The sequence below is a fragment of the Chionomys nivalis genome, chromosome 1 (assembly GCF_950005125.1).
Source record: "Chionomys nivalis chromosome 1, mChiNiv1.1, whole genome shotgun sequence".
In the NCBI taxonomy this organism is placed as follows: Eukaryota; Metazoa; Chordata; class Mammalia; order Rodentia; family Cricetidae; genus Chionomys; species Chionomys nivalis.
Genome location: NC_080086.1, coordinates 127,181,270 through 127,193,607, shown reverse-complemented (window position 1 = coordinate 127,193,607; position 12,338 = coordinate 127,181,270). Strand labels below are relative to the sequence as shown.

Genomic DNA, 12,338 nt, shown 5'->3' with positions numbered 1-12,338 from the left:
TATGTTCTCAATCTCCATTAGAGAGGCTTCTCTTTGCAGTGGGCAGAGACCAACACATAGATGCAAAACTGGTTAAATTACAGAGAAAAGACTGAGTGAATGTTCGGCCCAAATGGGATACCTATATCAGCCCCATCAAAGCTTAGGGAACATTCCTGTAGAGGGGGAGAAAGAATGAAAGAGCCAGTAGATGGGAAAGAGTGCTTTGAAATTCTGTCTTCTGGACAGGACATGACTGTTGCATTCACGAACTCACAGAGGCTATGGTTAACTGTATAAGATTTGGCCAGCCAAACTTCTGGCGCAGATGAGAGAGAGGCTATCCAGGTACTACCCTTTAATGAGGTGCTGTTGGTAATGCTCCTGTTGGAGAGAGAATCACATTTTGTTTTGTCTTCTTAGAGCTTCTCAGTGGTAGGTTTCCTGTGCTTCAGGAGATGGCCCCACATCCATGCATCTATAAGCAGCACTATTTGGCATTAGAGTTAGAAAAGAAAGAAGGTGGGAAGGAAGAAAAAAGGAAGGAGAAAAGAAATGAAAGCCTGTAAGTTTCAGGAGATCAGGGAGTTTGTTGTGAGATTGTGTCTCCTAGGAATGTCAGAAGCTACACTTGCAATGTCCCACTTACATGACCGCCTAGACATGAGCAGGAAAGGACAATGCTGACAGACATGCTAACCTGGGTGAGAATGGGAAGCCCAGGAGGCCTCAACCCTACACGAAGAACTGTAGGCTACTAAGGAATGTTAAGAGTAGAAGAAAGAGTCTTCCCAAGAAAGAGCATACCAATTTGTTATCTGATACAAAATAACCAACCCTGAAAACATATTCATACAAATAAAAGGACTGAGCAGGTTGTATTTATACATTTAGTAATATACATGTAACAACATTTAAAGAAAAAAGGCTATGAATTTGAAAGAGATCAGAGATGGGTATGGAAGAGTTTGGAGAGAGAAAGGGAAGAGGGAAATGAGGTAATTATAATATTAAAATACAAGAGAAATAATTTTAAAAATTTATATTTGTTATTATTGTATGTGTATATGTGTGTATGATATGTGTGTGCACATGCAAGTGTAGGGGTGTGTATATAATGTATGTGGAGATCACAGGATTGCTTTGTGGTATCTGTTCTTTCCTTCCACCAGGGATCAAACTCAGGTTGTCGGGCTTCTGCAGCAAGCGCTGGACACACAGATCTTCTCATTGGCAAGAATCTATTTCTTATCCCCAAAGCTCTTGGGCTTTTATAGTTTACATTTCTTTGTCTTGCTGTGGCTCGCTGTGGATGCATTTCCCAGTTTTTCTAGGGCATGCCTATTCTTTTGAGCTTGTGTTTGATCTGATAAACTGTTTTTGAACTCACTGTGTTTCCTGGGGGTAGCCCTGAGCTTTTTAATCTTCTTCTCAGCTTCCAGAATTCTGGGATTACAGACATACCCAATCATGCCTGGCTTAATAGTCTTGTGATTACTGATGAGTCTCTAAGAGCTGAAATTTTAATTTCTAAGTCTCACTCTATTTTTACATTATTACAATTTTAAACTTGATTACTCCATAAACACATTAAATGTAATTTATATTTTATATCAGATACCTCCAATATCTATCTTAATATACACTTAAATTTGTACAGTGCCTTTTCTATTGAGTATCAGTCATATTTACTTTATTTTATTTTATTTATTTGTGATTTTATTTCACGCATGAACTCATACTCCTGAGAGTTTTTATCCATCAGATTCTTCAAGGTCTTGATCATGTCAATGCAGTCCTCCAGAATGAGTTTGGATTTGGTCTTTCTGTGTGATTTGTGAAATTACCAACCCGGGACTAGTTAAAACCAGAGTTCCAACTTAGGGTCTTTTTTGGTGATATTCGTAGCAGAAAATCCAGAAAAAGACTCAATTTTGTGAACAGTGTCTGGATATATATCCTCAGAAGACACGTGTTTTCCTTCTTTGTCTACAACTGATAGTTCTGTTTCTTATGGACAATCGCTGTGAGACTGACTGGGTTCTATTTTCTCAGCTCACACTATCTTCTGAGGGGTCTGAGTTTTGGAGGACTCACATCTTACTTGGCTCAGATTTTTAGCTTTGCTGTCCATTAGTTCTCTTAGACCACACTTCAGTGACCATAGATCAGTGTGCCTACGGGCAGCTGTCGGCTTCAAAGTTTAGCGGTCTCATATATTTTCTTCATTTTTCAAAAATACCTTAGACCATGAAGAAATCTTGTTACTCTCTTGGCAGCTCAACTGCTATGTACTTGAAGAAATGCTTAATGTATTATTTTCAGCACTTTCTCTGGATATGCTTTTATGACACTTACAAAAGGTATAAATACATCTGTGTCTGAAGGCAAATATATATGTATACATGTGTATATGTGTATAAATATGCACACATATATACATATAATGCACATATACAGCAAATATATGTATATGTGTGTGTATGTATGCATGTATTTGTGAATATATAGCAAATGTGTATGCATATATTTATATTTGGCAAATATATATGTTTATATTTGCCAGAAAGGCTATATATATTTTTATATTTAAATATTTATATATTTATAAATATTTGCCATAAAAGTAAAGTTTGGAGGGCTCCTTTGCATTTTTAAATTTTTTTTCTCAAGACGGGGTTTTTCTGTAGCTTTGGAAACTGTCCTGGAACTAGCCCTTATAAACCAGGCTGACTTTAAACTCACAGAGATCCCCCTGTCTCTGCCTCCCGAGTGCTGGGAATAAAGGCATATGCCAACACTGCCTGGCTTGTATTTTTAGTATATAGAGGAAAATAAAGTTTTAGTCTGGAATCTCTTTGTATTTCACTATTTAAGATTATAAATCCTTGATTTATAAAGGAATTTAATTGGAGGACTTTCGTTTTTCTCTAGAAATTTCATAGCGGGTGGACTTAAAATTTATGCACAGGACATCTAGCCTACATTAGTGTCTTTATTGTAAATGCTTTTGTTATTTGCAGAAACACTGATATTGTAATGGAATAATATAAATGGGCTCATTTCCTGGAAAGCAGAGTAGGAAACAATTTTCAGTCCTAGATGAAGAGTGGTGTTAGGATAAATTTGCCGAATGAGCTCTTGGGTTCTAGAGGCTTCAGGTGGCAAAACTGTCACTATTCACCACAGACTTATTAAGAATAGAAATGCTGAGTGAAGTCTGAGGATTCAGTCTGAGCATGCAGTCATCTGAGGCTTCATAAAAACAGCAGCAGTCTAAGGACTCACAGAGACAGGATCACCCCTTTGGTCTAAGCATTAGTAGTGAATTTCATTCTTACAAGGGAGCGACCACCAAGGGAGCAGGCTCAAACTAGCAACTTCTGTCAGAGAAGGCCTGAGCCAGCAACCTCCAAAGCCTGAGCCAGTGACCTCTGCCAGAGCAGGCCCAACGCAGCAACCTTCACAGGACCAGGTACAAGGGAAAGACCGCCAAGGAGAACAGGCCAGAGTCAGAGACCTCTGTTCCCAAGCCAGTGGCCTCCACCGGAGCAGGCCTGAGGCAGCAACCTCAGCAGAAGCAGCCACAAGCTAGTGACCTCTGTGGGAGCAGGCACTAAGGACCTCTGAGTTTGCAGAGCAACCCATAGGAGTGCTGAGTGACCTTTGGGAACACCGAGTGACCACCAGGGTGACTGGAACCATGGCCCTGACTGCACCATAAGGAATGACCATCTGGGTCTTGGATCCACTGGCACTGGAAGACTGATCACCAGAAACACAGCCCCAACTACACCAATCAGAGGAAAAAATGGGTAGACAAGGTATGAAAACACTCAACACCACAAAGAGCAACACAACACCGACAAAACAGTGGCCCTACAACAGCAAGACTTGAACATCCCAATACAGATGAAGCAGAAGAAAATGACCTAAAAATACTTTAGGAGAATGTTTGAGGCCCTTAAAGAGAAAGTGAAAGACTCCCTCAAGGAAATGGAGGAAAAGACAAACAAAAAATTAGAAGAAATCAACAAATCCCTTAAAGAAAACCAAGAAAAAGCAATCAAACAGATGAAAGAAATGATTCAAGACTTGAAAGCTGAAATAGAGACAATAAAGAAAACACAAACTGAGGAAATTCTGGAAATCAAAAATATGAGAAAATGATCAGGAAACACAAATGCAAGCATAAACAGCAGAGTATAAGAAATGGAAGAAAAAAAATCTCAAGTGCTGAAGATACAATAGAGGAAATAGACTGATGGGTCAAAGAAAACACTAAATCTAACAAAAGCTTAAGACAAAATATCCAGAAAATATGGGTCACCATGAAAAAAACCAAACCTAAGAATAGCAGGAATAGAAGAAAGAGAAGTCCAACTTAGAAGCACAGAAAATATATTCAACAAAATTATAGAAGAAAACTTTCCCAACCTGAAGAATGATATGCATATGAAGATACAAAAAGCTTACAGAACACCAAATAGGCTGGATCACAGAAAAGTCCCCTTGCCATATAATAATCAAAACACTAAGCATACAGAATAATGAAAGAACATTAAGAGCTGCAAAGGAAAAAGACCAAGTAACATATAAAGGTAGACCTATCAGAATTACACCTGACTTCTTAATGGAAACAATAAAAGCCAGAAGGTCCTGGTCAAGTGTTATAGAGACATTAAGAGACCACGGATGCCAACACAGATTACTATACCCAGGAAAACTTTAAATCATCATAGACAGACAAAACAAGATATTCCATGGCAGAAACAGATTTAACCAATACCTAGCCACAAACCCAACCCTACACAAAGTATTAGAAGGAAAACTCCAACCCAAGAAAATTAGTTGCATCCACAAAAACCATAGACAATAGATGATCTCACAACAGCAAATCCCAAAGAAGGGAAACACACACATACAATAACATCACCAACAACAAAAACTAAAAATAACAGGAACTAGCAATCACTGGTCATTAATATCCCTTAATATAAATGGACCCAATTCACCTATAAAAAGACACAGGCTAACAGATTGGATAAGAAAACAGAATCCATCCTTCTGCTGCATAAAAGAAACACACGTTAACCTCAAAGACAGACATCACCTCAGAGTTAACGGTTGGGAAAAATTTTTCCAATTAAATGGACCTAAGAAACAAGCTGGTGTAGCTATCATAATATCTAACAAAATAAACTTCAAACTGAAATCAATCAAAAGAGACAAGGGACATTTCATATTAGTCACAGGGAAAATCCATCAAGAGGAAATCTCAATACTGAACGTTTATGCCCCAAATACAAGGGCACCCTCATGTGTAAAAGAAACACCAGTAAAGCTTAAATCACACATCAACCCCACATACTAATAGTGGGAGACTTCAGCACCCAACTCTCACTACTGATCAGATCTGTCAGACAGAAAATTAACAGAGAAATAAGGGAACTAACAGATGTTATGACTCAAATGGACTTAACAGACATCCATTCAAACATAAAAGAATATACATGTTACTTTGGAGAAGAGGTTTTGCTTTTGTTTCCACAGGAAAGGAGAGGCTATGCATTCATTCTTGGTTAAGGAAACTAAGGTTTGATTGAGAAAGACCCCTTGAAATATCTCCATTGGGAACAAATAGCCCAGATGATCCAATGTTTCTAAGAACCTCTGGCGGAGTTTCTTCTGAGTTCTGCATCCAGAAAACTACAAGGCTGCTGGCTGAGATGATCCAGCCTCACAAAACACTCCAGTCAGGACTGGACCATAATTTTATATTTTCTTTGGGTAAAATTGCCAGTATCCCCAGACAACAGGAATTAGAAAACAATGCTTATATTCCTCCCAAAATGGATTATGGATGTTTATTTTTGTTTAGCAAGTTGGTTACAAGTTGCTATGGATAATGGTCAGAAAAAAAAGCTAAACAAAAGAGATTTCAGGGTTTTTGTTTTGAAAAGAAAAAAGGAGAAATGTTGTGGGATAATGCTCTCGTACTCTTGTAAAAATTTGTCATTCATATTGGTTTAATAAAATGCTAATTGGCCAGTAGCCAGGCAGGAAGTATAGCTGGGGCGACCAGATCTGGGATGTATGGGAAGAGGAAAGGCAGAGAGTCAGTCACCAGACAGATGCAGATGAAGCGAAATGAGAATGCTTTGCTGGGAAAAGGTACCATGCCACGTGACTAAACATAAGCAAAAATTATGGGTAAATTTAAGTTGTCAGAGCTAGTCAGTAATAAGCCTGAGCAATAGGCCAAGCAGTTTATAATTAATATAAGCCTCTCTGTGTTTATTTGGGACTGAATGGCTGTGGGACTGGGTGGGAAAGAAACTTTTTTTTTTTTTTTTTGCTTTTTCGAAACAGGGTTTCTCTGTGACCTTGGAGCCTGTCCTACCAGGCTATCTACACAACCCTGATAAAGAACAATTGAGGATCTTTTTTTTTTTTTTTTTTTTTTTAAATAAAAGGTTAAAAAATCCTTTATTTACAGTTCAAAATTTAAACAAGATCTTCGTTCTGATTTGTGAGACTTCCAGGTCCTGGTTCACACATTGTGGAGGCAGAGGTCAGTCCAGCTTGTCAGACTCAAGGGGAGTGTCACCCAACACTGAAGACCTGGTTCAGTCTTGGTCTAGAATACATTTCCCCACGCTGGGACATTACCACTGGCAGTTTGGGCTTATTGTTAGGGCCCGTGGAAATATTCTCAATTTTTCTCATCACCAGAAGTCCATCAATGATTTTTCCAAACACTACGTGCTTTCCATCCAGCCAATCACACTTAGAACATGTGCTAAAGAACTGGTAGCCGTTTGTACTGGGAACACTGCTTGTCATGGAAAACAGGCCTGGAGCCGAGTGTCTAAGTTTAAAATTTTCATCTGCAAATGGACCGAGGTAAATGCTAGCGACTCCAGTACCATCTCCATTAACAAAATCTCCACCCTGAATCATGAAATCCTTTATGACCCTATGGAAGGTGCTTCCTTTGTACCCAATCAGAACACCATCTTTCCTGAACTCCCCAGTGCAGAATTGCCTAAAGTTCTCCGCCGTCTTAGGCACCACGTCCGCAAACAGCTCGATCTTCATGCGACCAACTTCCAGGCCGCCAATGCTGACATCGAAGAAGACCACCGGGTCGACTGGACTTGAATTTGCCTCTGCCATGGCCCCGACCCGGAAGTCACAATTGAGGATCTTAAGAGAGAAAGAATAGGGATAGAATAGACCATTGCTCAGTGCCCTTCCTTCCTATCTAATGTGCCAAGATGGAAGAGACTTGAGAAAATAACTGAGTTGTCAAAAATACAAATTAATGTCATTTCTGTATTCAAGTGAAGTAAGGATGTCTTTGTTCCTGACGGTATAGGAGTGGTGAAATCTGTAGGAGCTTGATCTCCTTGTCTCTGATACTCAATTTCTCCTTGCCGGATCTCAGGTAAGCCATTTGGTGGTAATAACCATTCTGTGGGGGTAGTTATTATAATTACTGTTCACAGATGAGGAAACACAAACCTGAGAACTTGGGTGAGATAATGTCTGGAAGGTGCTTATCAAGCACTTAGTAAACGAGAGCTGCAATAAAGGTCTATAATCCTAGCGTGTAAACTGTCATCATGAGAGTCCCTAATCAAAGGTCTTACTAATATCTGGAAAAGATCCATAATAAATGCTGAAAGTTAGGCATGGAGGTATTTACACAAGGTTTATATGACAGATCCCAAACAAATGAAGCCACTATTTGTGTGTGTAAGCTAAGAAATGACTCAGCCTTACTATATGTGTGTAGATTGCAATGACCTTATGAAATGTGCATAGGTAGGTATGACATATATCAAATTATGTGAGCTCTCTGTTTGTGTGCGTGTATATTAAGAAATGACTCAACATTGACTCACTCCTCTGTCTTGAGCTAGGCTAACACCATTACGTTGCCTACTATACTGTATTTCCCCCAATCTTTAACTTCTACTATTTCTGTTTGTGGAAAATCCAAAGGGGGTCTTGAAATTTAAAGTTTGATGGTGTTCTACATATTTCTGGTTAAAAGCATGGTCTGTTGGTTATGTGAAGTAAGGACATGACCACTCCCAGGTATAGTTGAGGAGAAGGGTTTTTTTTTTTTTTCCTTTTTAAAATTGTAGATATGAGGGAGTGCAGCCAGAGGCATCTAGAAGAGTCCAAAGCAGGACAGAAATAGTACACTGATCATGACCAGCAGATTAAATTGGACCATGAGAGGATGCAGAGGACCACAGAAGTGAGTCCACTCCACTTTGACAAAGGTCAGAAAGTTTAAGCCTACTCTTGCTCTTTCAAGGTCTGACTTAAGGTGTGCCTACAAACAAGATATCTTTACCCAGGGTGTGGTTACTTGGTGTTTTGGTATTAAGATGGCTTGCAGAGGTGGATCCACTCCATTTCCCCAAAAGTCAGAGAATTCAAGTCTATTCTTGTGCCTTCAAGGATGTGACAGGAGGTTTGACCCAGGGAGTGACTGCCTACAGCATGCTTGGTCTAAGGTGTGGTCGCTGCATGTCCTGCCTTAACAACAGAATGCTTAACTCAGGATACAGTTGCTATGTTTCAGGTATTTAAGAGGTAATTGCTCTGTTTCTGCTTTGTATCATGTTAAAGCAGTCTTTTGCCACCCCCCCCTTGGGTTGAGGTATATAAGCATACGGAAAATAAACGCGGGTGAATTCAGTATTTACAGGATTGCCCTTCCAGGTCTACTCTGAGTCTTTGATCCTTTTCTTTCATATCTCTGTCCCTCCTATCTAATATTTCTAATCCACATGCTGCTACCCTGGAACGTGTGAACCCCATTGAGGCTGGACCCCCAAAGAGGAGAGAGGGACTAGGGTAGGGTTAGAGAGGAAGATCCATAGGGGAAGACAAAACGAGAGCACCAAGAGTTCAGGGTTGAAATGGAAGGGTTGTATAGGAATGAGAAGCTGGGGGAAGGGAAACCCAGGAGCTGGAGAAGTTTAGGATTGGGGTCAGGGTGAGAAAAGTCATGGTGCCAGCATGGACTCTTTAACAGGTATCTGTGATGCGAGAGAACATGGAGGCCAGCATGTGCTTTGGTATAGAGAACATGGAGGCCAGCAGGAGAAGACTGGAAATAATCAAATTGAGGGATGAAATCAACAAAATAGAAACACAGAAAACAGTCCAAAGAATCAATGAAACAAAAAGTTGGTTCTTGGAGAAAATCAACAAGATCGACAAACCCCTATCCAAACTAATTAAACGACAGAGAGAGAACACACAAATAAATAAGATCAGAAATGAAAAGGGGGACATAACCACAGACACAGAGGAAATTCAGAGAATCATTAGATCTTACTACAAAAGCCTGTATGCCACAAAACTGGAAAATGTAAAAGAAATGGACACTTTTTTAGATAAATACCATATACCAAAGTTAAAACAGGACCAGGTGAACAAACTAAATAGACCTGTTAGTCGCGAAGAATTAGAAGCTGTTATCAAAAACCTCCCTATCAAAAAACAAAAAACCCAGGACCAGATGGTTTCAATGCGGAATTCTACCAGAACTTCCAAGAAGACCTAATACCTATACACCTTAATGTATTTCACAATATAGAAACAGAAGAGTCATTGCCAAATTCCTTTTATGAAGCTACAGTTACTCTGATACCAAAACCACACAAAGACTCAACCAAGAAAGAGAATTACAGGCCAATCTCACTCATGAACATCGACGCAAAAATCCTCAATAAAATACTGACAAACCGAATCCAAGAACACATTAGAAAAATTATCCATTATGATCAAGTAGGCTTCATCCCAGAGATGCAGGGCTGGTTCAACATACGAAAATCTATCAATGTAATCCATCATATAAATAAACTGAAAGAAAAAAACCATATGATAGTTTCATTAGATGCTGAAAAAGCATTTGACAAAATTCAACATCCCTTTATGATAAAAGTCTTGGAGAGATTAGGGATACAAGGGTTATACCTAAATATAATAAAAGCTATTTACAGCAAACCGAAAGCTAACATCAAATTAAATGGAGCGAAACTCAAAACCATCCCACTAAAATCAGGAACACGACAAGGCTGTCCACTCTCTCCATACCTCTTCAATATAGTGCTTGAAGTTTTAGCAATAGCAATAAGACAACATAAGGGGATCAAGGGGATTCGAATTGGAAAGGAAGAAGTTAAACTTTTGTTATTTGCAGATGATATGATAGTATACATAAGCGACCCCAAAAACTCATCCAAAGAACTCCTACAGCTGATAAACACCTTTAGTAATGTGACAGGATAAAAGATCAACTCCAAAAAATCAGTTGCCTTCCTATACACAAAGGATATGGAAGCAGAGAGGGAAATCAGAGAAGCATCACCTTTCACGATAGCCACAAACAGCATAAAATATCTTGGGGTAACTCTAACCAAGGAAGTGAAAGATCTATTTGACAAGAACTTTAAGGCATTGAAGAAAGAAATTGAAGAGGATACCAGAAAATGGAAGGATCTCCCTTGCTCTTGGATTGGGAGGATCAACATAGTAAAAATGGTAATTCTACCAAAGGCAATCTATAGATTCAATGCAATCCCCATCAATATCCCATCAAAATTCTTCACAGATCTTGAGAGGACATTAATCAACTTTATATGGAAAAACAAAAAACCCAGGATAGCCAAAACAATCTTATACAGTAAAGGAACTTCTGGAGGCATTACCATTCCTGACTTCAAACTCTATTACAGAGTCACTGGAGTTTTTTATTTTTATTTTTTTGAACTGACATTGGTGAGATTTCTATTTTGTCCACTTCTGTAATTTGGAGAGGAGCAAACATAAGCAATGGTGGCTGGAGAATGTTTAATTTAGTGAGAGAAGAGTCAAAGGGCTAAGGGCTTGAAAAGATTCCCTGTAGCCAGTTCCATGACATTTCATTAAGTAGCTATTATCTTTATATGCATATGTTATTGTTAGGGCATAAATGCACATAGGTTACATAAGGACACACATACACACAGAAATCTATTATGTACTCTGAGGGTATTCCCCCATACCTGTCTACTCTCTTTTCTCCATGTCCTTTAGTCCAGTGTTCCCCCAGTTTCACTTCTACTTTGTTGGTCTGCATACATGATATTGCATACTATCATAGTTTTTTAATAATTCCATGTATTCTGGTTAACTGCTGAAGCAACTCAGCATTTTATTCTTTATATAAACTCAATATTATGTAAGTGGTATCTAAAATGTCTCAAAATGGTCCTCATAAAATCAAAAGAGCTATTATTTATATTTAGTTTCAGTTTCATTCATTAAAATTCTAAGTCTAGTGTATTTTACTGTTCAATATATATGCATATTTTTATAAACACACAGTGTGAGAACATTGTTTTTTGCTGATAAGAGAGTAAATAAATTAATCTGGAGATCATTGGGATAGGTTATATGTGCAGATTAAAATTTCAGGCCTGGCAGACTGTGAATAAGTGCACAAACTGAATTTTAGTAGTAATATTGTCTAATATTACTTCAACCAGCAATGGTTGAAGCTCCACTAGATAAAAATTTTAATCTTGTGAAATTATGTCTAGAATATGTCTAAAAGGTGTGGATGAAGTGCTGAGGGAAATGTGAGTAAGGGTTAGATAGGGCTCAATTTCTCCAGAAACGTCAGCTACTGTTGCGCATCTACGGCGGAATTACAGCGTTTGCCTTGTTAAGATTTGTTCCCTCAAGTAAAGCAACACAAAGAAAGATGCAGCGCCTTTCTAAGAGACTCACACGGAGCTGTCAAAGGTGTCGAATTTTAATAAAAAAACAAACACTATTTTCATTTTTGGGTCTGTATCAGTCACTTTTTGTTGTTGTGAGGAAACACCACTACCAAAAATGAATCATGGAAGAGTTGATTGATTTGATTCTGTGCAGGAGAGAGAGACTTTGGTGGGTAAGAGCCCTATCGCCAGCGAGAGACAGACACCCCAGGCAGACAGGGCTTAAGTGGGAAGTTTTATTAAGAGAAAAGAAATCTCTGAGAGTTCCAGGCCAGCCTACAAGAGCGAGTTCCAGGACAGCCAGAGCCACAGAAAAACCTGTCTTGCAAAACCAGAGAGAGATGGCTCAGTGGTTAAGAGCACTGGCTGCTCTTCCAGAGGATCTGAGTTCAATTCCCAGCAACCACATGGTGGCTCACAACTATCTGTAATGAGATCTGGCGCCCTCTTCTGGCGTGCGGGCATACATGGAGGCAGAATGTTGTATACATAAGAAATAAATGAATCTTAAAAAAAAAAAAACAGAGAGAGAGAGAGAGAGAGAGAGGAAATGGAAAATGGCGG

General features: G+C 38.9%; 1 protein-coding gene across 1 annotated transcript; it reads right to left on the bottom strand.

The window, feature by feature from the left end:
• Window positions 1–6,503: 6,503 nt before the first annotated feature.
• Window positions 6,504–7,158, bottom strand: LOC130884736 (peptidyl-prolyl cis-trans isomerase H-like). Its single transcript, XM_057785864.1, has one exon. The coding sequence runs from the start codon at window positions 7,156–7,158 to the stop codon at window positions 6,586–6,588; it is 573 nt and encodes a 190-aa protein (XP_057641847.1). The 3' UTR covers window positions 6,504–6,585.
• Between the last annotated feature and the right edge of the window lie 5,180 nt (window positions 7,159–12,338).

Bases quoted from the DNA above. Each gene is read 5' to 3' on its own strand.
- LOC130884736 (XM_057785864.1), bottom strand. From the start codon at position 7,158: ATGGCAGAGGCAAATTCAAGTCCAGTCGACCCGGTGGTCTTCTTCGAT.